This window comes from Mustela nivalis, assembly GCF_964662115.1.
Source record: "Mustela nivalis genome assembly, chromosome: 5".
NCBI classification, from domain to species: Eukaryota; Metazoa; Chordata; class Mammalia; order Carnivora; family Mustelidae; genus Mustela; species Mustela nivalis.
Genome location: NC_139024.1, coordinates 20,642,951 through 20,667,487, shown reverse-complemented (window position 1 = coordinate 20,667,487; position 24,537 = coordinate 20,642,951). Strand labels below are relative to the sequence as shown.

At 45.5% G+C, this 24,537-nt stretch overlaps 1 protein-coding gene across 13 annotated transcripts in view; it reads right to left on the bottom strand.

The window, feature by feature from the left end:
* Window positions 1-24,537, bottom strand: part of FYN (FYN proto-oncogene, Src family tyrosine kinase) — a 209,351-nt gene that overhangs the window by 28,483 nt on the left and 156,331 nt on the right. For 7 of the 13 annotated variants that reach the window (XM_082731960.1, XM_082731959.1, XM_082731953.1 and 4 more), the window contains 8 exons: window positions 24,359-24,455; window positions 16,485-16,583; window positions 13,716-13,819; window positions 12,574-12,723; window positions 9,236-9,391; window positions 6,645-6,824; window positions 4,840-4,916; window positions 4,588-4,741 (listed from right to left, as the gene is read on the bottom strand). In XM_082731960.1, coding sequence (XP_082588086.1) covers window positions 4,588-4,741; window positions 4,840-4,916; window positions 6,645-6,824; window positions 9,236-9,391; window positions 12,574-12,723; window positions 13,716-13,819; window positions 16,485-16,583; window positions 24,359-24,455 — 1,017 coding nt within the window. Of the gene's footprint in view, window positions 1-4,587; window positions 4,742-4,839; window positions 4,917-6,644; window positions 6,825-9,235; window positions 9,392-9,808; window positions 9,974-12,573; window positions 12,724-13,715; window positions 13,820-16,484; window positions 16,584-24,358; window positions 24,456-24,537 lie in introns of all 13 variants that reach the window. The other 6 variants (XM_082731954.1, XM_082731949.1, XM_082731956.1 and 3 more) reach the window with 1 other exon arrangement.

Below are 24,537 nucleotides of genomic sequence, written 5' to 3'. Positions count from 1 at the left end.
TGCAAAAACTTCCTGAGTTGGACATTTCAGATTTACTCATTTTATTGTACGTATGTTATGGCTAAATAAAAAATAAATGTCCACAAAAGCAAGTTGTTTTTATCCACAAGCCAAGTCTACCCGAACTTGTTAGGTTTAAATCAAGGGCTAGTCAGTGCTGGGCTTCCTGAAAGCTTATGAAGAAAAACATGGAGTTGATCAAGAATCCTCCCCAATTCCTGTGTGTTTGTGTGAGCTCTGAAGGAACTGACGGTTGGAGGGGCTGGGAGTCTTAGAGAGAAAGGCCTGGAGACAGCTGCCCCTGCTGGTGGTTATGGGAGGAGGAAAGATGTGGACGTGTGAGGACAGACAGACAGACAGACAGCAGAGCCTCGGGATGCCCACGGCACGGGCAGGGCTGGGGTCGTCTCTGCTGATGCTGGGGTAGGGAGGTGGCTGAGGGTGGACCTCAGGCGATGGTGCAAGTCGGGGGCAGAGGCCAGCGTAAGTGGCGAGACAGGGAGCGGGGGGAGGTGCTGGGAGGTGAGCACCGCGGCAGCGGCACCCGGTGAGGGCTTGGACGCTGCACTGGGACGTACCATCACAACCACCTCAAGTTCCGCAAACCAAAGCCAAACTCACCCTCTTCCTCTGAAAGTGAGCTCTTTTTCCCGGACTCCCTCATTTCTGTTGCTGGCAAGTCCATTCTCCTGACACGTGCATTTGACTATGTGGACATGATCTTTGCTTCCTCTCTCCCTTTCCAGCACAGTGTTTGAGCCTTTCCATTGGGTCTAGAGTCCATTCTTGCGCGTTTATTCCCCAAGGACTGTCTTGTGCAGGATGCCAACAGGAGCATTTATTTACAACCTGCCATGTTCTGGGCACTGTGCTAAGCACTTTGCATGTATGGTTTTTTGTTATCTTGGCAAAAATTAAAGCACGAAGCAGGTAAAATATATTTCCACCTTACAGAGACGCAAACTGAGGTGTAGAAAAGCTCAATAACTTGGCCAAGGTCCCAGGCAATGGATTTATGTGGCTTTGGCGCTGCTCCTGTGTGTCCCTCTGCACGCCTGCAGACCTCCCCAGTGCAATCTCAGGCTTCCTGAGATCTGTTGCTCCTAGCAAAGTCCCTTTCCCAGACAAGGCATTCAAATAACTAATGCTGGCATCACTCCGACACCCTGATTGGACAGAATTTAGCAATGTGCTTATGACTACAGAAGATCTGCTGTGACGGAGGGAGGCGTACAGGTATTAGAGAGCAATACCAAATAATTTCGAGTTGCCTCTAGAAGGCTGTTGGCAGAGGACCACCCTCACAGGCTCTGACCCTGGTCTTGACCTTCTCCCTGACACGGCTTCTGCTTACAGTCCCGCGGAGTAGGGGGTGGTAAGAGGAAAGGAAAGCAGGAAGCGCTGTTTAACACATGTCCAAATTTCAATTCTACTTGTGCCCTGGGAAATATCACTGGATCCACCCCCGGCATGGGGGGATGATGACAAGACATTTCAGTGTTCCCTTAGATGGGAAACCTACAGCTGTGTTGAAAAACAACTGTCCCCAAATACCTGTGTTTGGTCCTTGCTTCTCAATACTGCCCACACTTCCATGATCAAGATTGATCCTGGCCGTGGCCTGTGGGTATCATAAAACCCGACTTGAAAATATTAGCCAGCACATGGACCAGCTGTGTGGAGGAGCTGGTTAATCCCAGCAGGAACGTTACCACGCAGCTAGCATGCCATCTGCAGAGCACACGAGAAGATAACACACCGACCGGGCCCTTTCTGCCTCGTAAAGAGGCCAGGGCAGGCCAGGCCCTCGGGAAGAATTTTGTAAACAGCTGGGTTGTCCCAGAGCTGGAAAATAAAGCTCTTCCAAACTCCCTCACACGTGCCCATCAGAAGTTCTCCCTTAAAGACTTTCCCAGAAAATAAAGGGAAAAAGGGACTCGCGTCTAATCTTAGTTTTTTGTTTTTATTTTTGCAATGACTGTCTTGATGAGAGGCAGTCAGTACAGCTGACGAGAGCAGAAGCAACAGTGCTGGCCGTACCTGGACTCAAATCCTGCCTCGGCCCTTTTCCTAACTGTGACTTTGTGCAAGTTACCTAACCCCTGAGTCTATTTCTATCCGTTCCCTCCACACTCTTCACAGTGACCCTCTCAGTAGGGTATCCTGGCTCTCGGTAGGTATCCTGTAAATGCCCCAGTTCCTTCCTCTCCCTCTCCTGCAGGAGACCATTTCTTTAATTCTCCTTGCAAATCCTGGAGCCCCACAGCCTTTGTTTTTCCCCACGTTCAGTTCTCCACATCATTTACTTCTCCTTATTATCTCCAGTGCTTAGCACAGATGTGGAGATATTTGTGAAAGAGAAGAGAGAAGCAAAAAGAGTTTTAAGAGGGATGGGCGGGCCTCTCTATTCGGAAGTTGAGCAAAGGAAACACTGTACAAAGGGTAGGAAGCCGATCCTTCAAAAGGTGTCAGGGCAGCAGGTGGGGCGGTGACGGTGGGGGTGAGGAAGCCACCAGAAGGGGGATGGGGACAGCCGGTGGAGACGACGGTGGGACGTGAAGGCCAGGGCCGAGGGTGGCCAGTGTGGCCCCGCTCCACAGAAGCATGCCGGCAGGGAAACGGGTGAGGGGCTCTCACCTACCTTCCCCTCCGGTGCCAGGCACCCAGGGCCACAGCCAAAGGACCCCACTCCATGCATTAAACCTCTAGCCCTGTCCGCAGTGCCTCTGTCCACATCCTGCGTTTCTGCCCTGCAACCTTCTGGATGGTTCAAGGCCAGAATTTGTTACCACAAATTCTGTAGAGTCCAGAGTCTGGGGGAAGGGGAGGGACAAATCCTGGACAAATCTGGCATCCGGACTCGACTCACGCACACGAGGATGCTTTCGCGACCGTCTGCCGAGACGGACCCCGATCTCGCCCCGTCCCGAATCAAATATTCATGTCTCCAAACCTTCACCTGCTCCCCATCCTCTGGGTCGGGCCGTGATGGGTTTGTTGCGGAGTGAACTCTCTTTGAGGGCCAGGTCTCAGGCCCTCTCAGCTTGCCTGGACTCAAAATCACATCCACATTTCTCTCTGGATGGCCAGCGCCAATCGCAGCTGCCCGTGTGCCTTTGATTAGGGACAAGGCCTGCCATCTGGCTCTGCAGTAGTGTGTGTGTGTGTGTGTGTGTGTGTGTGTGTGTGTGTGTGTGTGTGTGTGGGCATGCGGGCGGTGTGGGCATTTGGCTCCAGGACAGGAACTGCGAAGTGTTGGGAACATTCAAATAGCCGAGCTGTCTGACCAACATGTGACTGAGCATTTGGACGGTAACTGCATGAGCCAGGGTCTTCGTTTAACCATTTCCCCCATCACTCGAGACTGCTGAGAACGATGAGGGAAGAACAGGCATGAAATGAAAGAATTTAAGAAGAAAGAAAGGATCAGAATTCCAGGGTGGCCCTTCTAAAACTCAGTAGAAAGCATTGCCCTGTAATATGTCCTTGTCACCACTCAGCCCTGCTCAGAAGGCCTAGGCATGCTTAAGAGCAGCAGCCACGACCCCCACCCCCCCACCTCCTTCAGACTCGAGCATTACAGGAGACGCGAGTTCTACAGGAGAAGCATACATTCGACTGGCACACTTAATTCCACACACCTACCGGCTGACCGCTGCGCGCAGATCCGGGATGGTAGAAAATAACCCTGGGGATTCCCTCCCTGGCGCTGGGTGCTCTCAAAGCAGCCAAAAAGCTCCCCGCTGGAGTGGCTGCTGGTTTGGGATGTGTTTGACCTACAGTCTGATTTCTACAAATCTCTGGGGGAGGGAGAAGGGAGGCAGATGACCTAGAGGGGTTTGGTTGCTTGGGGGACACCGTTATTTTCTATCCTTCTTCTAGATCCCTTTTCTGCTCTCTCCTGGCTCTGGACCCAGCTGGACTCACCAGTGGGCTCCTCTAAGCTTGGGCTTCCCTCTAGGTTGGGCAGGACATCTGGAAGAGGCCCAAAGAGTGAGCTTGGGTACAAATCACCGGACCCATGCCTGGCCTTTCTCTGCCAAATGTGGCCTCTTGCTCTTGGCTCTGGTGGCAGTTCCCTTCCCACTGCCCTCTGGCCTCTGGCCCGCTGGGTGCTGTTATTTACTAGCTCTAGGATCTCACACTATGCCATGCTGGTTTTCCTAACTCTGCCCGTGCCTTTATGAATAACTTCTTTATTAAATTCTCCAGTGAGCGTGTGTCTGTGTTCTGCTGAGACTTCGATGGAATGACGAGCTGTTATCTGACTTCTCTTTTGGCCTTCCACAGCCCTCGTTCCCCAAAAGGAAAGCGTCCCAGGCCTGGATGTGAGGAGGGCAGCACGAGCCAGGAAGACCACCTCGGTGGACACTCATTCGCCAGAAAGCAATATCTTGTCCATCTATGGAACCCATTACAGTCTCCCACCTGCAGAGCTATCAGATTCCTGCCAGATTGGGAAGAAAAACCTCAGCGGAAAAATGCCACTTCAAGTGGAGGAAGGGCATGGAAAGAGAGAGGAAGGACCGTGCAGTAGGTGACTGTCCCCAAGGATGTGATCACAAGCTACCCTATGGAAACGCCCACCTTGTCTTGCTGTGTACTCGTTGTCTTCGATCAATCTGGCCAATCCAAAGTCAGCAATCTTGCATATGAGTCCATTCCCCACTAGAATGTTCGCTGATCGCAGATCCCTGTGGATGTAATTCATGCGCTCGATGTAAGCCATTCCTGCAGCAACCTGTGGGGACCAGGGAACAGGACACACGTCACACTATGACTTGATGCACCTACACAGCGCTAACCCTGAGGCAGGGGTCCAAGGGCCGTGAGGCCTACCTGTGCTGCCATATCCACGAGGTTTGGTAATTTCAGAGCCCTTCCTTCCCCATCTTTTAAGAAATCAAGGAGACTTCCTGTGAACAAAATATAAAACCATTTCAGTTTATTCTGAAAGTTAAAAATGCCTGACAAAGGGCGATATTTGGTTTTCTTATTAGAAGGAATGAGGTGATTGAATGAATGCTGTCAATGAAGAAAAGATTTATACAAAAATAAAAAAGGAGGGTAGGAAAAAACTCTGCCTTGAGAGACAGCAGTTTTATCTTTCAGAAACAAACAATGGTGACTCCGTTTCTAAGGACAACAAAGGTTTGATAAAAACCACAATACATGGAATACGGTTCCTTTTATGTCACAAAGAAGGACACGTGGGCACACGTGGGGAGCTGCACCATTTCAGCCTCATCCCCCAGCAGCCCCACTTGGAGGGAGGACATGGGGAAGATGCTGTCCGGCCCTGTGGTTCCCGAAGTGTGGTTCTGGGACCAGCGGGATAGCACCCCTTGGGAAATTTGTTAGAGATGCAAGCTCTCGGGTTCTACCCAAGATTCAGAATCAGAAACGCTGGAAGGTGGGCCCAGAAACCTGCAGTGTAAGAAGCCCCCTAAGTGATTCTGACACATGGCAAAGTTTGAAAATCACTGGCCTCGCTTATTTACAGATTTTAAATCAAGGAAAGAGTTATCTGAGGAACACAGAGTGGGGCAGGTAGCTCCCCCTGCTAGCTTGGGGCCATCCAGGAGCTCAGGACCAACACCAGGGCTGAAATAATCATGGGTAGAGGCTGGAGGCTCACAATGGTCATTTGTGATTGCTTCCGTGCTTTAATCACAAAGTTATTTACCAAATAACCCTGGACACAAAGGACAAAGCGTTTGCCAGGTAAACAAGAATTCCACATATATTGAAAAAGAAAGTACGTGGAAAGGAAAAGTTACACTGATGTCCTCTGATGTGCAATGCATTGCCTTTTAAGGTTATTTCTTGTTTGCTTTGTCTATTTTTCCAAAACAAAGTGATCTTTGGCCTGATCCCTGGCAATAATGCTTTGATTAGAAAGACAGAGAGAGAATGAGAATAAAATGTGCTCTTTGGGACGCCTGGGCAGCACAGTCAGTTGAGAGCCCAACTCTTGGCTTCAGCTCAGGTCATGACCTCAGGGTCTTGAGACTGAGCCCTACATCAGGCTCTGCACTCAGCGTGGAGTCTCCTGACACTCTCTCTCCTTCTCCCTCAGCCCCTCCCACTTGTATTCTCTCTCTCTAAAGTACGTCAATAAATCTTCAAAAAAAATGTACTCTTTAAAAGCATGTCTTTCTCCATCTGCTGTTTAAGAAGCATGCTGGAAAAACAAAGGTGCTGAGAAGATGGAGACAAAACTGAGCCCAGAGAGCTGTGTCTGATATTAACTGCTCAGCCCTGAAAAAGAAAATTTAGCCCATGGCATTCGAAGTGATAGCAAATGATCATAGCTTCCCACGCCATCCCTGATATTAAAAATGAATGCTTTCATTACGGCCAGGAGCTGGGACTCCTGACATGTGCAGCGTGCAGAAGGTGTTGCATTTCAGAAGCATGTGGGGGGCAAACTCAAGGTTTCAAAAAATGAAAAATGAAAATGAAAAAAATGAAAAAAATGAAAATGGTCTGTTTCAAAAAATGTTTTCATTAATGAGCACACAATGTGTGCTGCACTGATGGGAATGCTTGACTCATGAAGAAACTAGGAAAAAAGCAAGTAGGCACCGCTACTGCCCTCCCCAGAACCACCCCTGTGGGTCAGCTGTGAGGTAGGGCCCAACCTTTGTTCATGTACTCGGTGACAATGTAGATAGGCTCCTCAGACACCACGGCGTAGAGCTGGACCAGCTTGTCATGTTTCAACTTCTTCATGATCTGTGCCTCCTCAAGGAATGACTCCGGGGACATTGTGCCTGGTTTAAGTGTCTTTATGGCTACTTTTGTGTTTCCGTTCCAGGTACCTGCACACATCCCACAATATTAAGTTAAATCCAAGATCCTCTTTTGATGGGGGGAAAAGATTTTAAATCAATAGCTACTTGCATAAAGTTAGAGTTTAACTTAGAAGAACTTAGTATCTTTTGTTGTTGAACGAGGATAATCAAATGTAAGGACTCTGTCAAATATTTCAACAGGAAAAATGTGTTTCCTTATGGCTATATTATGGTTTATAATTCTTGCAACTTTTTTTCTTATTTTGATACATGCCACTTTCCTGTTCCGTAATCACCAGTTTGACTACAAATTGGTACCAAAAGCTCTGGACACTTCTTTACAAGGACGAATGTCCAAAGTGTAGAACAGGCCCAGCCATCCCATAGCTATCCCTTAGGTAGTAGAGGGAGCGTGGAAGAAACTAGATTAAGTTCCATGTTATGAAGTGTGTCATTAAAAAACAAAACAAAACATGGCAATACATTGAGGATGTCTGGAGATTACCTCCAGACTTTCAACTGTCTTCAGTAAATGGGCTACTTGACTGAGTCCTTGAACAGCTGATACAGAAGTAAGATTACAAGTATGCTGATAAGCACTGGCAAGAAGCTCGCAGTCTACTTGCCCCATACTTCAACCAGGTAAGGAAAATTCCTCAGGTTTACTGATGGTCTGCCACAAGAACAATAGCTTCTATCAGTTTAGAGTGGAAAAATCAAACAGCAGCTGAGAGGGAACAGAAATACTTAGGTATAACATGTTAAAATCAGGTAGGTACAGAGACAGGCCTGGTTTATGATCACTGGTTGCCTCATCTGTAAAATATAGGAATGGAACTGGATTATCTTTTGAATCTCTTTCAGCCCCAAATGTAAGAAAAAAAAAATGTAAGTTCAATGTGTATTCCACTATTAGCTCTAGGACTTTGACTTATATCTCTAAGGGAAACAGAAAAATCTGTGAAGTTAGATTACACCTTTTCTATTTAGAAAAGTGGTTTAAATTAAAATTTTTATATTGAATAGAATTGGTTTTAGAATTAAAAAATTCAGTGAACTTTAGTCACCCTGTTCGAGACATGGTTCATAAAATTACAGCATGCAACCTACAAAAATCCAACTTATGAAAGAACAGTGGCTTAAAGAAGAGTTCATTCTAATCCTATAAAACATCTGACCACTAACCATAAATGGAAAATCTGACAATCTGTCAGTGGTCTTTCTTATTTGAGTGCTGTTAGCATCCCAAAATTTTAAATAGAGATTTTCTTCTCTAATAACAACGCAGTTAGTCTCACTGGCATTCCTTCCTGATCCTGAACTAGCATAACTTGATGTTTTATGTTCAGTGGGAAACAGATTCTTAATAGTATGACATACTGATTTAAAGTTGATAATTATAAAGTTTGATAATAAATTTTTTGTGTAATGTCTGATTCTTCCTGACTGCGTAATTGATTGAATTAAAATCCTTGGCATTCACAACTTCAATTACAAACTGGGCGGATGAGGGAGAGGAAGGCCATAAAAAGATATTTATACACACTTATTATACAGTATCTTAAGAGTACACACACCAGTGTGTATGTCTGAGCGTCCGTCTCTAACCGCATTGCTGTATCTACATCTGTGTAACACTTGGTCCTTGCCAGGCTCTGTTCCAAGTGCTTTCACTGTGTTAAATCTTAATGCTGACCACCATAAACACTGACAGGTACATGTGGCAACAGGTACCGACGTGTATTGTTTTTAATTGAATCTAATAAAGAAAGAAGGAGGATTCTATAAACACCAACATCTGTCTCACTGACAAATGTGTTTGGGTGGGGCCAAATTTATGGATTTTCTTTAAGCAAAGCTGCAACAGGGCCCAAAGGGTGGTATGAAAGCCCTGTGCAGTCAGCCTGATCAACGACATGACAACCAAATTAAGGGAAGTAGGAGTGTCTACTGAGCATCTCCTATACATGGGGACTCTAAGTGCATTGTCCCATGTAATCCTCAATCTTAAAAAGTAGGTATCATTCCAATTTTACAGATGAGGGAACAAAGGCACAAAGAGGTTAAATTGGCCCCTTGCTCATGGTTAATCAGCTAGTAAGGATTCAAACCCAGGCCTACTGAGCAAAAAAGCCCATGGTCTTTCCTATAGTAACTATCTGTAGTATCTTACCTTTCCAGGTCTTAGGAAGAGGAAACAATGGACTCTTATTGTACTGGTTTCTTGTTCTGTGTGTGCCTGCCTTCATTAACTATATGAAGAAGGATAGAAAAGTGCAGCAGTTTTGCCACATTCTCAAAATCTGAATGTCCTGAGCCTATCTAGCTAGCCAGGTTAAATGTCTTGGTCCCAATGACTGTGTGGATGTTTTTGCTCCAAACGGTCTTTTAAATTGGCTTTGAGATGCATCCAAAATGAAATGTGCCCTCTGCCTTACCAAGCCACACTTCAGCGAAACACCCCTGACCCAGCTTCTTCTCCAGAAACAATGAATCACGTGCAACTTCCCAAGCATCTTTAGCCAATCCAGAAGTTTGTGGGGTACAACTCGATGCAATCCCAGTTAAGTTAAAACACAAACCATCAGCTTTCTCTACAGGAAAGGGAATTAATAAAGAAAACACAGTCCTTATAATCCATAATTATGCATGCACTAGGAAAGATGGAAGGTGACTTGCCCTGTGGGGTGCCACTGCACTGGGCAAACATTTGCACTTGAAAATGAACGGCAAAGCATTTGTGCAGGCTGGAACATGCCTTATACTATTTTCTGGCTTATGAGTCAATACTCATATCATAGCATAATTCGAGCCATCTGCCAATCTTGACGGCTATCTCTCTTTTGGAAATTCCGGAATTCTGAAATTCAAATCAAAGGCATAACTCCCCACTATTAGTAATTTAAACCTTCTTCCAGGCCATAAAGTCTTCATTTTTCACCTTCCATCTTGGATGTTTGGGACTTCCCAAACGAGAGAGCTAGTAATAGAATAATTGAGTCTCAGCATACCCATCCATACTTCCCCAAACTGCCCATTTCCCAGTCTCTTGATCAACTGTAGGGATTCTCGAGGGATTTCCCAGACATCTTTGGTTTTGACAGACAGATCGGTAAGCCTTGGCATCCCTTTGTGACAGGGAACTACTAGGCGGCAGCAGAGACCTGCGGCTCTCTCTGATGGAGCGGGGACAGCAGCAGGAGAGGGAGAGAAAAGCAGAACACGTGAAACAACACTTAGAATCACACAAACCCAGCGAGCGCACGGCGCTGCTCAAAACTGCTACATCAGCAGAGAACTGCACACATCTTGGAAGATTAGACACCAGACACTGAAACATGTTCACTGGAGGTAGGACAGAGGACATTTTAGGTGTGGACTGCTCTGTGCCTCTGGGTAGAATATAGGATATGCACATATACAGGTAGAGGTACGGCTGTTTTGGTTTCTGTACTCACTAAGGAAGAAAAATGTTTTCTGCCCAGTATGCTAATATCATGTCTCTGAAATCCTGAAAATACTTCCACTGATTTCAAAGGGTACATCTGGATTACAGAACATCAGCACAACTGTCCCCTCCCTCTGTATGTCAAGGGCTTAGGGACCTTCTATGAATATACTTAAAACTGTAATTTTGGTACAGGATCTTTCCATAGAATGTTAGACTATTATAAACTAGTAAGACTAAAGATTATACCTGGCAGGGGAAGAAAGAGGTCACATTTCTCTAGGGTTTCTCTGTTTTTTTTTTTAACTGATTCTTTTCTACCAATCAGATACTCTTGCTTCTTTGATATTTCCCATTAAAACAAATCTTTATAACAATCTCTAATATATGATTTAGGAATCTGGTTTCAAACAGAAACAAAGGAAACTGAAATCTGCAGAAACTCAAGGATGTGAAAGTACTCTATTTTCTATGAAAAAGACAAAGGAAAACAATGATCACTTATGGGTTATTTTGAATTTTCTTTTTTCTTTCTTTCTCTTTCTTTCTTCTTCTTTTTTTTTTTAAGAATATACCTTTTAGAATCTGGCAGTGGTGAGGGGGAGAAATTGCTTGAATGCCAAGTGAAACATCTGTCAGGTAAGGGAAGGTAACAAAGCACGAGGAATCAGAGCAGTGACAAAGGCTGTAGAGAGCCTGGCTTGTGAGGTGGACAGAGCCCCCCACCCCCACTGGAGGCCCCTCAGACCCAGGGAAATTATATGTAGGGTTGTTATCTTTTCTCTGGGAACCAGCTCTAAGTTACTTTTTACTCCTTTCTTTGTGGTAGGATCAGGTTCTGAGATGTTTAGGCAGGAAATTATTTATGTGTCAGTATTTCAAAGGCACTTTATTGTGTGGCAGAGGGAAAGAAGGAAGAGGAAAAGCCAATATAAAAACAAATCTAACTTGAGATGGATTTTTTTTGAGATTAAAAAACGTCTACTGCTCTTCATATCCCTTCTCTCCTTCCAGCTTTACGATGTTATTAAGGTGCCCTTTCCAACACAATATTTTCAAATGATCCAAACCCTGGGGATCCTGCTGATGTCTGGCTGTAATGAAATATATTTCAGCATGTGAAAAAATCCTTACACATGCAGGCATTTTGAGTATGTTGTTTAAGCTCGGGGAGATATTCTGCTTCATTTCTACTACATGTTTCATTAGAACCCACATAAACTAAAGCTACCCGATATCCTAATCAATGAGTAGCTCCAAGTGTTGTTAATTTTTTCACTTTTTCATTAGTGCCCAGGATCAATCGAGAGGTGTTTCTTATTGTCATTTTCAAAAGATTGCTTTTCGTGGTGCTAAAAAAATGACACACACATTTTTTAAAATGAATGTGCACAGAGCAATAGTTGAGATCAAGTCGTGTACTATTTTGTGGTGTTGTTATTGTCTTGAAGAACAATATAAAATGTATCTATGTGTATATGAATATATGAGTGTATATATATATATACACACATATACACCACAAAAATACTACTGGGCTTAAGGGGACATAGCTCTATATCTGTACATATGTATCTATATAAAAAACCACCTGTGTATGTTACATAGTGGGAGGCTTTTGCTAATCTTGGAACGAAAGTGGTCATTTTGATACTTATGCGTAAGACCACATCCTCTACTAAGATGTACAGACTGCACACCTAAGCACCTAGTAAGTGTACATCTCTAGGAACAACACACTAGCAGTGACATCGGGGGTCCGGACAGCGACTGCTCTACTGACTGTTCCGAAGTTTTATACAAGAGCTGTAACTGAGCTACGTGTGTGGGTCACACAGTCTACATCTCGTTAGCAAACAGCAGCACTGGTGGAGAAACAGAACATGATAAGTGGATTGCGAAATTCCTCTGGTCATGGGAATGAAAAGCATGTGCAGCCACTCGTGTGAGTGCTGAGTGTGAACTGGGGGACCCCCAACAGGAGCCCCCTGGGAGTTCCCTCCAGACACTGCTCCCTATCCTGTCACAGTTTCCAATTCCAGACTCCAGGGGAACAGGAAAAGATGACGGCTTTTACAATTTAACTTACTGCTTTGTCCTTGGGAAACTAGAAAGTTACAGTCTTTTGACAAACGTATACATATGGAACTAATATGTAGAACCTATTCAGCCGTGCCCCACCTTGTGCAGCTGGCGAATTGTCACTGCTGACTTCGTATATGCTTGTACCCACCCCCCCCCAACACATACCCCCTCCCCTCGGCTCCCCATCCCCTCCAGGGTACCAGGGGTACCAGGGGTTACTCATTAGTTAGAATCAGGGTTTACCTGAGTAATGTTGTACAAGCTGCTGAAGTGTTTCAAACTGGGCCCGGGTGGTAATATAGTATCCACCATTGTCAAGTTTGCGAATTTTATAATGTTTGACGTGGTCTCCTTTCATGTCGTCCCAGTCTCGGATGGACAGTGAATAGGCACCTGGTACAAACGCACATAGCATCAGCAGCTCCAATCATTTTGCGAGCTCGTTTGTCTTCTGGGTCTCGTTTACTTGAGTACGCTGATCAACAATTATGAAGAGGACGCACACATGTGTACGTGCGCACACGCATGGGCACACACACACTTCCACTCAGTGGAAGAAAATACCTCTTTATTGCAAGTATCAGGAGATAGCAGCAATTCAGTGATTTTATCCTTGAGAATGAAAGCCCACCTGGGCTTTTCCTACAACACTCTCTTTAGTACCCTCATGTTGCCTAATAGGGTACAGCCCCAACCCCTGGGGGGTGGGCGGGAGGGAAGATGAAGAGAAGAGAAACACAGCCCAGCTGGCCGGGGTGGCTCTCCTCATCATCCTTGTCCATGGAGTGTCGCAGACGCAGAGGCAGAGGCAGTGTGAGTTAAACAGGTATAAGGAGCAGGTGTGGCTCTAAAAGGAAGCCTCCAGTTCCTTCTCACAACCCTGTCTCATGAGCAGACCCCCACGCCTGGTAGATCGAGCTGGAAGGCCACGGCTCCTGCTTTCCCTTGGCCCAGCTTTTCTCCTAGGCTCTAATGTGTGGTTAAATAATAATAAAGGCCAGTGGCTGCAGGAAAGCAGTCAGTTTTGAAAAAACAAAAGGAATGCAAAAACAACCTGTAGGATTGGTGCCTGAGGAACTAAGAGTTGTAGAAAATCGTAATTCTAAAGACCTGCTGCAAATTCTATGATCCTGTGTGCCTGCAGGAGTGAAGCTGCCTGGCCTCTGTTTCGGGACGAAGGGCTTGATTCTGAGCCTCTGCAGGCCTTTTTAGCTGTCTGCAGTTCTAGAGCCTGGAGGGAAAACTGAAAATTGGACTCCGTTCACAAGGCAGGGAGGATAGATGTGCCATTTAAAAACCCTTGTACATTAGAGATAAGCTTTTCATCCCCTCTGACTAATCCACAGATTTGAATGACAACCAAGTTCTTCAACTCCTTATCTTACCTTTGGTGGTTTCACTTTCACGGATAAGAAAGGTACCTCTCGGGTTTCCAAAGGACAAAAGCTGTCGCTCAGCATCTTTTCGGCCAAGTTTTCCAAAGTACCACCTTTCAATGAGATCAAGGGAAGGAAGCGTTTTGTAAGGCTCGTTTACAAAAACGCAATAGCACTCCTCCTCACCTCCGATCACAGCCGCAGCCTTTCCCTCGGCATGTCTCCCTAGCCTCATCTCGCTCCCTTTCAGTCTGCTTCTGATTCCATCCATCCCTAATCCATCTCTTTCACTCTTTAAAGAAAAAAAAAAATCAGTTTCGAATTGTGGCTGATTTCCCTTCCCTTCCAGAGTGACAAGAACTGGTTTGTGTTAACACTGCCCCCTGCATTCACAAAAGGAGAAATCTTGTTTTGAAAGGGCAACTGCAGGAGACCCTTCCCACGCACACCTCCAAGACCCTGGGATTTCGGAGCATAATTACAACCTCTGGGAAATAATGAAACGCAGCCTTCGTCTAGATAAGATCATTAATCAAGCATTAAAAAAAAGTCAGAACGGATAAAGAACAAAGACCCGATATTTTCAGTAACTTTGTACCTATAGCAGCTTTGAAAAAAATTGTCAAGACGACCCCTAATTTGAGATGAGTGCTGCCCTTGGATGCCTGCTTTCATGCTCTTCCTGGCCAGCAGGTGTGAGGACTTGGGTAAATGAAAGGCTCTGCCCGCAGGTGGGTGGGGTCTGCGCATGCGTGCTCGGCTGCAGGGACGGGTCCCTGTGAACAGTCAACGAGCGCGTCCCTAACAAATGACTGGCGTTTGCAGACGCTTCCTACCCGCCCTGAGACGACACTCTGGTGCCATGTGAGAAGGCAGCCCCTCCAGTCAGCTCCCAACCGCGGCTGCTGACCTCTTCCCTTCCCTCCCACCCCGCAGCCCTAACCGTGGCCCGGCCCTTGGCTAGCGTCTGCGCCCGGGGCGCTGAAGCAGCCGCAGCAGCAGGTGCTGTGGGAACCCGAGGAGCAAGTCCGGAGCGCCCTGCCGGCATCGGTGCCTAGAAACAGTTTTAGAATATTCGACTGCGAAAGGATCCAGTTTCTAAGATGAAATTTTAATTCATTATACTTGAACACAGCTATTATGTGTTCCCTGTCAAATTTCTTTTGTGAATGAAAGAGCCTCACGAGATGAGAAAAGACGCGCTGCAAGCGAGCTCCGCAGTGACTTTTAAAGGCACCGCACTGGGTAATGATCCTAACTTAGCACTAGATGGTGGAAAGAGAATCACAATTATTTATGAAAAATGACTTTCTGGGTTTGCATCAGCTGCCCAATGAAAACGCAGCACGAAGGCGAACAGTGCTGAATAGAGAGCTGTTAGAACAATGGATGGAACTAAAACAAGAGCATTTTCAGATAATGGTAATTAATTGCCTATGAAAACCATATGCGTTATCTCCTTAAAATGCTAATTTATCTTTAAAAACAAAGTATTTAAAAATATATTACATTACACACATATATAACTTAAATATAGAGTTGGTAGGTTCCCAGTTAAATAAAAATGCCACATTTAGTGGTACCTTTTATTCTGAACGAACACAAAGATGTTTGCAAATGTGCCCTAAAATAAAAATTCGATACAAATTCCTTTATTCTCTGATGATAAAACACACTCCCGAGGAGAAAAAAATGAGCGCAGAAGCACTGAGTATTTGGGAGTGAGGAACAAAAGCAACTGTCTTAGAGCGAATATAATTAGGAATTAAAGGCAAGGCGGTGAAGCAGTTGGGGGTTTGGCTGGGGTGTGCAGTCTAATCCCCAGTGCAAAATGCAGTACCAGAGCCAAAGACTGGGCCTCGTGTCTGACTTTCCTTGACTCCCTTACTTGTGAGGCAAGACTCCCAGAAGAGACAGGTCCCCAGGGCATCAGGGAGGAGGACAGGTCCCCGGTTTGGGAGTCCTGGGCCAGTTTTCTTTCCCTCAGTTCAAAAAAGAGGGTCCTCACACAAGCCACTCTGAGAGTTCTCCCTTTTGGAAGTGGCCAGGAGTCCTCCACAGGTCAGGAAAAGGAACAGTGGCTGTCCCTCCTAGAATCCCCTCAGCCTACAGACCATCTCCCCAAACTGGTACCAGTGAAATTTCTTGGTCCAACTAACGGCTAGTCACAACTTACTATCAAAGAAACCAACCAAGACCCCAAATCAAAGGAAAGGAGCATCTGAAATGTACCATCAGAGGATTTCCCTGAGCTGTGGGAGTATGTGAGATACTTCTAGTACCTTCAGAAAGAAAATCGAATGCTGATCTTTAATAATTACTTGCCCCCTTGACCCCCTCCCAGCCTTTCTCTTCCCCTGCCCACTCCCATTCTTTTTCCCACCCTCGCTCTCATTTTTTTTCAGCAGACTATAGGCTTTGAACCTTGCACTCACAGTAACAACATGCTCTGGCCAGAACTTCATCGCGTTTTCCTGGTTAGTTTCTATGACAAGTAATATTGGGTTTTCATTAGGGTTCTGATAACGATCCCTTTCGAATTAAGTATGTTTTTAAAAAACAGGTGTAAGGAAAAATAGTAAGTTAGTAATAGTACGAGTGTTACATAGATATGGCAAAAACCGCAGCACAAGGCCTGGGAAAACATGGCATATCCTCTCAGCCCTGAAATCGCTCTAGCGAATTTCTTCTCCCTCCTGCACAAAGTTAATGGCATTTTATTGTGACAGCTAACTTTTAAAAGCAAGTAGTTGAGTGAAAACAACAAACAAAACATACTCTTCTGCCTGGATAGAGTCAACGGGAGCCACGTAATTGCTGGGAATGTAACCAGTCTCTCCGGTTGTCAAGGAGCGGGCTTCCCACCAGTCTCCTTCCCTGCAGAGAACAAAGAGAAAAGGAAGTGAATGTGTTGACCATTTCAGTGTCCTACAGTTACAGACTCAACGCCGTAAGAGTGTAAGACATCTCCTAGTCATTCCACTGCCTTATTTCTCCACATTCCAACATAGGCCTTTGTAAGGGTCACAGGGCTACAGTCTGAGTTGACTGTCGCTTGACTCCAGTGCTGTCTCTCATTTCTTATTTTATTTGCAAATTAACAACGTTGAACCCTGGACATGAGAGAGCTCTCTTGGGGTGGAGGGGCATTTTGCTTGGTAAGTGTCCCCACCTTGGACAGAGGGGAAGGGAACCCAACCTCAGGCTACTTTAGAAAAATCCTGTAACAAAAACAGAATGGTAGTTATGTGAGGTGAAGGATGTGTTATTGTGGTAAATATTCACAATATATACATGTGTCAACCCAACACACTGTACATGGTACACCATACATATCGTACAACCCGTCATGTTGTACACAACCCATCACAACCTATACAATGTTATGTGTCAGTTATATCTCAGCAAAGCTAGAAGGAAAAACAAAGCATGCACTAACTCTACTAATTTAGCTAAGTCTCTATTTCAACTCACATCCTGAGGTAAGCAGCATCCTCTGGTATTGCTGGACAGATGCAAAGTGTTTGCTGGCTCTAGTGTTATTTTGTTAGCCATTAATAGATCAGGAAAGAAAACAGCTCATCTGCCCATCATCTCAGACAGGAAGCCTGCTAGGAGGCCCAGGAAGGAATGAAAGCCTACACCGCATACCTGCCTTGCTTGCTTTCAAGACAATGGGTAGAATGATGAGGCCAACAGGGTAGGCCTGGTTCAGAAGCCTTCAACCTGAGGTTATTCCACTGACTACAGACCTGAGTCTGGTGCACGGGAGAGGAAGGGTCTAGCTGTGTGTGTACAAGTGTGCAGGGGTGGGTGGGTGGGGGACCGAAACCGGCCAGGCACTTCAGGTTCTGAGTCTCCCCACTCTGTTTAAGACCCAGTGTTCCAGGAAACAGCCTGTCTCAGTCGGGATGGGGAAGGCGGGCTCTCAGGTCTGCGGGCAGAAGGACGTGAAAGGGGGGGCTTGTAACACCACTCTCAGCTTAGAACAAACGGGTCAGTTCAACAGTTAGAGTTGATGTGTTGGACTCACGGCAATGGACGTGTGACGGAGAGAAGGGGCGGAGTGTGTGACTCTTCCCACACACATGTGGGGCCGCAGCCCTGCCTTGCGTGGAGTCCACAGAACCCGGCACCAGCCTGCGGCCAGGGGTGCAAGGTCAGGGGAGGAGGCGAGGCTGCTGCCCTTGGGCATACCAGGACCTGTCTGGTGGCTCTCCGGCAGGGGCTCAGGGCCTGTTCTCCTTCCTCTTTTGGTCCTTGGAAGCAGCAAGAGAAAACCCTGCCCCCCCCCTTTTTTCCTTTACATCATTTTGTAGCCAGATTCTGTGTCAAAGCTAGGGAAGAAAACCTGTTGGCTTTTAGCCCCGGTCAAGATCTTCATCAGGCTGATGGGATTAGGTAGAGAATAACCAGCCTCTGTATTAACAGGCGCCTTACTCGAGAGCCCCATTCTCTGAAGACTGACTCTCTGAGCGAGGACACTGATGAGCAACAACTCAGACAGGATTTAATAAAGTAACAGGCAAGCGGCGACAAGCCCCCACGTGCACTGGGTGTGGTTGTGGGCCAGTGCTTGGTGGCACAAGTGACACAAATCAGCCCATGAGAAAACAGGGTGCTGGCAAAGGCTTTTAAAAACTTATGTCTTTTGCCTTTTTAAATATTTATTTATTTATTTTAGAGGGTGGAGAGGGAGAGGGAGAGAGAGAATCTTAAGCAGGCTCTGCGATGTGGGGCTCCATCCCACGAGCCTGAATCAGGACTGAGCCGAGACCAAGAGCTTGGCACTTAACTGGCAGCACCACCCAGGTGACCCTAAAAACTTATGTTTTAATTCATTTTTCAGTCTTTCCTTTTTTCACCCTGTTAGACAAATTTAAACGGACAAATCAACCAAAACAAGGAGATAAGTTCTCATACCTGGGAAGTCTTTGCTAAGAAAACTTTAGTTTATGTCCAGATTTGTCTCAGGAAGTGACTGACACGCATGGAGGAACATACATGTATATGAACCCCTGTGGACCCATCACTCGACTTAGGAGCTGGGTCTTTACTGATCGTGTGGTCTACTGTGCTGCTCCCCTATTGGATTCCTCTGGCTTTTGGCCTCAAATCATGAAAGTAAAACTGTTAACCATTGAACAGTTTATATTGGTTTCATTTCTGTGTCCTCTAAAAGAAATACATGCAATTGTTAAGTATACCATCTAGCAACACATGTGGAAATTAATTTTTTTCTTTGAACATGTGCTAAGAAATGGCTTTGGAGGCTTCAAGCTGGTGACAATGTTTACTACTCCAAAGTTCCACCAGATGGAGACATTTCATCATAAAAAATTAACAATACCTACCATCTCCCCCACCTCTCCTTTCTCTTTCCCTTACTCCACCTCCCAAACCCCACACCCAGGAAATGCTCCAAAATAGTAAAAAATTAAGAGCTTTCAGCAGCAGCTTCTCTTTAATTGCAACCTCCATCAAGTGAGCTCTAATTGACTTAAATTAAGAAGACTATCTGGTATCAGTGTTGGGTATGTGGAAATGTCACCCGAGGCGGGAAGCCAATACATTTTGCCCGGGGGCTGGACAACCCCAGTCTTATTCAGATGATCTGGGATTTCTCTTCTTTTTTCTTTCTTTCTTTTCTTTTCTTTTTCTTTTTTTTTTTTTTTTTTTACAGAGAGAGAGAGACCGCCAGAGAGGGAACACAAACCTGGGGAGGGGGAGAGGGAGAAGCTGGCTTCCTGCAGAGCAGAGAGGCAGATGCGGGGCTTGATCCCAGGACCCTGGGATCATGACCTGAGTCGAAGGCAGAGGCTTAATGGCCTAGCCACCAAGACGCCCCATCAGATGATCCGAGATTAATCAAGTATGGTTAACCCTTGAACAGCACAGGTCTGAGCTGCATGGGTCCACTTATATGCAGATCTTTCCCAATAAAAACAGTGCAGTAAATGTACTCTCTTCCTTATGATTTTCTTAATAACATTTCTTTCCTCTAGCTCACTTTATTCTAAGAACACAGTATATATCATACATATATGAAATATGTGTTAATTGACTCTATCGGTAAGTCTTCTAGTTATCAGTAGACTATTAGAAGTTTTTGGGGAGTCAAGGTTATATGCAGATTTTTGACCACACGCAGTGCGGGGAGCTGGTGCCCCAAGCTTCCCATTGCTCAAGGGTCAACTACAATTTCCATTTCAAATCCAGCACTAACATCTCATTTTGAAATTAGCACCTAAATGGCTTAGCACAGATTAGAATCCAACTATCAGCTCATTCTAAAGTCATGTATCAGGAATTCATGATTTTCTCTTAAGTGACTCCATTAATCTCACAAGGTTTTGAGTTACTCATGAGAAAGAAAATTCTTTTCTTTTTTGAGGCCAACTAGGGTCATTTTTCCCATCAAAGTCAATATGAAGTGACAAGGAAACAATGTATTATGTAGTAAGCCTCACAGGTTGTGCCCAAAAAGGCTGGTACAGACTCAAAACATCTATCAAAAAAATCTTTTGAGCAAATGAATAAATCATCTTTTCAATGCACTGGAAGTCCAATTCACTCACAAATAATACTCTTTCACAAATCATTCACCTTGATTTAGGAAAACAGAATCTTTACTATGTGACTTATTACTTCTTAAATTATTGTGAAAATTAACATTATTAAAAATGCACTTAAAGGGGCACCTGGGTGGCTCAGTGGGTTAAGCCACTGCCTTCGGCTCAGGTCATGATCTCAGAGTCCTGGGATCGAGTCCCGCATCGGGCTCTCTGCTCAGCGGAGAGCCTGCTTCCCTCTCTCTCTCTCTGCCTGCCTCTCCATCTACTTGTGATTTCTCTCTGTCAAATAAATAAATAAAAAATCTTTAAAAAAAATGCACTTAAAAAAAACCTGTTCTTACAGTTATTTCATTAATTCAGCATTGGTGAGATTTTCTTTATCTAGCTTTGACTCAAAAATATGATTTAAGGCTCTCATTTAGAATCACTTTTAAGTTTTTATAATAGCTTCCCCTATTCCTCTAATTTAAAGACTTACTAAAAGAGCCTGTTCTCAATCCCCTAAATCACTTATTGGGTTTGTTGGCCTCTGAGACAGCCAGGAAGTAGCATCTGCACACAGAAGTGAGCCTGTTCCACTGAGCTGTGGAGTGTTTTTATTATAAATGCTATATTCTTTCTCAATTTGGTTATTGTCATCTTACCGCAGAGTAAGATGACAATATGCTCTCTGAATATGCTCAGAGAGCATATTCATAACAACGTTATCAAATGCATAGATGGGACCCGCTAATCCCAGATTTCTCCTTAACAAGATGGAAAGAACTTTAAAGGAGTCACTACTGTAGGCACTACTCTACTCTGTGTAACATGTTTATTATTAGGTGGTAAATCACCAAGTCACGAAATGTGAAAATAGGGAATAAAATAGATGCATTTAAGTAGTCTGTAAAATGGGTTCAAGTTTATTGATGTGCAAGTGCACTACACTGAGTACTTGAAACGGGTCCCTGAAGAACCGTTACCCCATGCCAGGCGGCAGTGCTACCGGCTCGGGGCACAAGCACACACGTATACCACCTGGGTCCTGCCACACTTGAAAGCACAAAGGCCAGCCCTGCCGCCTTCTCTTTCTGCCTCTGGATGGGATAAGGAGTGGGAGGACACAAGTACTAGGAGGTGTGGCAGCTGCCCCAGGGAGAACAGAGTGCCACCCCCCCCCCCCCAGTGGAGGAGTGCCAGGGGCTGGGAGGGACTGGGGGAGGGGAAGGAGGCGCTTACCATCTGGTTCTCTATCATTGCTTTGTTTGTCCTTCATGATTTCCTCTTCCCTGTTATTACCCTTTACTTCAAGATACTGTATTTGTTGTAGAAACCTTATTTTTTCCCCCCATAACCCTGGAAAAGGGCATTTAGATGGCATGTAGGATGAGGAACTTCACTGGCAAGAAGGAAGAACATTAAATAAGGGGGAAAAAAACCTTTGTAATATTTTCTGATAAGAGAACAAAACCAGAGCCTCAAAGCCTGTAAAACACGAAAGGCCATTCGTGTAAATCATAAAACACAGATTGAGATAGACTGGATCTTCCTGCAATGTTTCTTCAAAATTCAACTGATGCCACTGTCGATCCTATCCAGATCAACAAAGGAAGAAGTCACAAATATGACTTTGGCAAGGACTGGCTTTCCAAGGGTCCCATGATTTGATGTGTGGATCCCCTTGGGGTGTGGACAAACCTGCAGAGGACGAGCTGGGTGGTACTTCCTACTCCTCCCTAGTTCTCACCTTTCTGAAGTTGGTTAGAAGTTCTAACCAGCTTTGGGACTGAGAGAAAATTATAGAGAACAGGGAGGGGAAGCAGAGGGTATTTCAGAATTCAAAGCAGGTAGACTCAGAGGAGAAGCATTCATCTGAGAATCAAAATAACAATAAGGAATCATAGATCAGAAGAGATCAAAGCCCACTTCCCCTCTCTCTCACCTCCCAGCCGACCTAAACTTTCATGTATCTTGAAAGGTTCAGTCCTCTCTGGGCTGGAGGTTGGGGGTTGGTCCTCTAGGCCCTTGTGAGACCAAACCTGACACAGTCCTCAGGGTGCCACTCCCACACCTCACCCGTGGCTCTGCCACCTGCTGGCTCTTCTGGGCACCCAGGCAGCTCCTAACTCCAGCCTCTGGCTCCTTGTATGTCGAACCATGACTGTGAGGCACATCACAGACTACTGCATGCATGAGAACACTTGCAACCGAGTACACAGCTGGCACAGAGGAGCTGTCAATAAATGGCAGCTGTTTTCTATTAAAAAAAAAAAATCTCTGTGGCTGTGGGGGCCTACTAGGGGGCAGGTCACGTTCTTCTTGATCTGGGTGCTGGTTGCACGGGATACACAGTTTGTGCAAATACAGCAAACTGTACACTTTGAAAACATTGTGGTAAAACACGCATAGCAAAATTTACCATTTCAACCACTTTCAAGTGTAAAGTTAGGCAGAACTAAGCCCAATTTGTTGCGTGACCACCACCATGCACGCTTCTGACACATGCAGTTTTCTGCATGTATTTAAAAAGTTCAACCCCGCCCTCCCACCCTTACCCATTAATGATGACAATACTAAGTAAAAAAAAACCCGAGCAACGCTGTGGCTACTATGTAGACAGTTTTCCGAGATCCAGAAGAGTGACCTCTTGTGGGAGGAACCCAGCTCCTGTCCTTGAGTTGGGGGCGTCCCGGGAAGGGGTGGGCTTTCCAAGGAAGCAGCTTTCAGGCCTGAGGGAGTTCCCTGTGACAATGACCACTTGTCTTTCCCAGGACAGGGATGCTCTGGGGCGCAGTCTGGCTCCCCTCGCTCCCCCTCCTCTTGCTGGAGCTCTCCGAAAAGCTGAAGAGCCAGGCTTTGACCGGTCCTTCTGCCATCATGGTTTGCTCAGGGAATGGAGAATACAGCAAGTGGAGCTGGTGGCATAGAACTTCCTGGTGGGCCCCCAGCCCTGGGGTGGCATGTCTTCCCAGTCCCTGCGGAGTGCTCACAAGGAAAACTTGAGCTACAGGGTAAGAGGCCTGACTGCTGATGGGGACATCACCATTTTCTTTTTCTTTTCTTTTCTTTTTTTTTGAGTGGGTGGGGGGAAGGCAGAAAGAGAGAGAGAAACTTGAGCAGGTTCCACTGCCCAGCACAGAGCCCCACATGGGGCTCCACGACCCTGAGATCATGACCTGAGTCCAAATCAAGAGTCAGATGCCTAACTGATTGAGCTAACTACCCTCTTTTTTTTTTTTTTTTTTAAAGTAAACTCTACACTCAATGTGGGGCTCGAACTCACAGCTTCAAGATCAAGTGTTATATGGTCTACAGACTGCACCAGCCAGGAGCTCCCACCACCAGGCATACTGTCTTAACCTAATAGAGGCAATATTTAAAACCTACAGGGAGATATGTTTCCCTATATATAATATCATATATCCCATGTTTACTCTTCTATAGGTCTTAAGTGTAGAATTGCAGTGAGTGATTCTTACCCTTAGAATGTCCCCATTGCCTGTTGAACTGTTGTTCCTACGGGTCACATTTAAAACGCACACATTGTAGTCATTGGCAAGTGGGCGAAGTCACTTCTCCTTCCCTCTCACAAAGATTTCAGTCACTCGCGAATTTTCACTATGGGGCAACGCCTCCAGAGCCTCACCAATCAGAGTATTTAGCAGTTTTGAAAACAGAAGGAACTTGTTGCCGGCTGTGAGTGAGGGCTCAGCTAGTGCATCTTGCAAAATACAAAAAAACCCCAAACAACCCATGTCAAGGCAGAGAGACGGTGGTGTGGATAGCCAAGCTTTGTGCCAATCATCTGAAAACACAGATCTACAAGGGGCGAAAGCGGAACCTTTCCAACCTGTAAACCAAAAGCCTCAACTCTGAGACTGTGGTGTCTTCCAAAAAGCTCCTTGGACACCAGCCCTGTAAAATACTGCACTGGCTCGTCAACTCTTCATGTCTCAAGTTCAGTTGTTACCCATTACTCAATTCAGCAAGTGTTCTTTTAGCATTTCAGAAACTACAAAGGCACAGACCGGGAACACCAGTATCCTTTCTCAGTCTGAAAGACACGCACACTTCCCTGTCCCTCTCCGAACTTACGAGCTGTTCAGTATTTGGAATTTCTCTCCTTTGTGAAAACTCAGGTCATCTTCCGTCCGTGCTTCATAATCATAAAGGGCTACAAACAGGGTCACTCCTGAGAACCAAAAGGGGAGAGATTATTACACAAGGGGAAATTAATGCCAAGAAATGACATCGTTCACTGAAATCTCATTCTC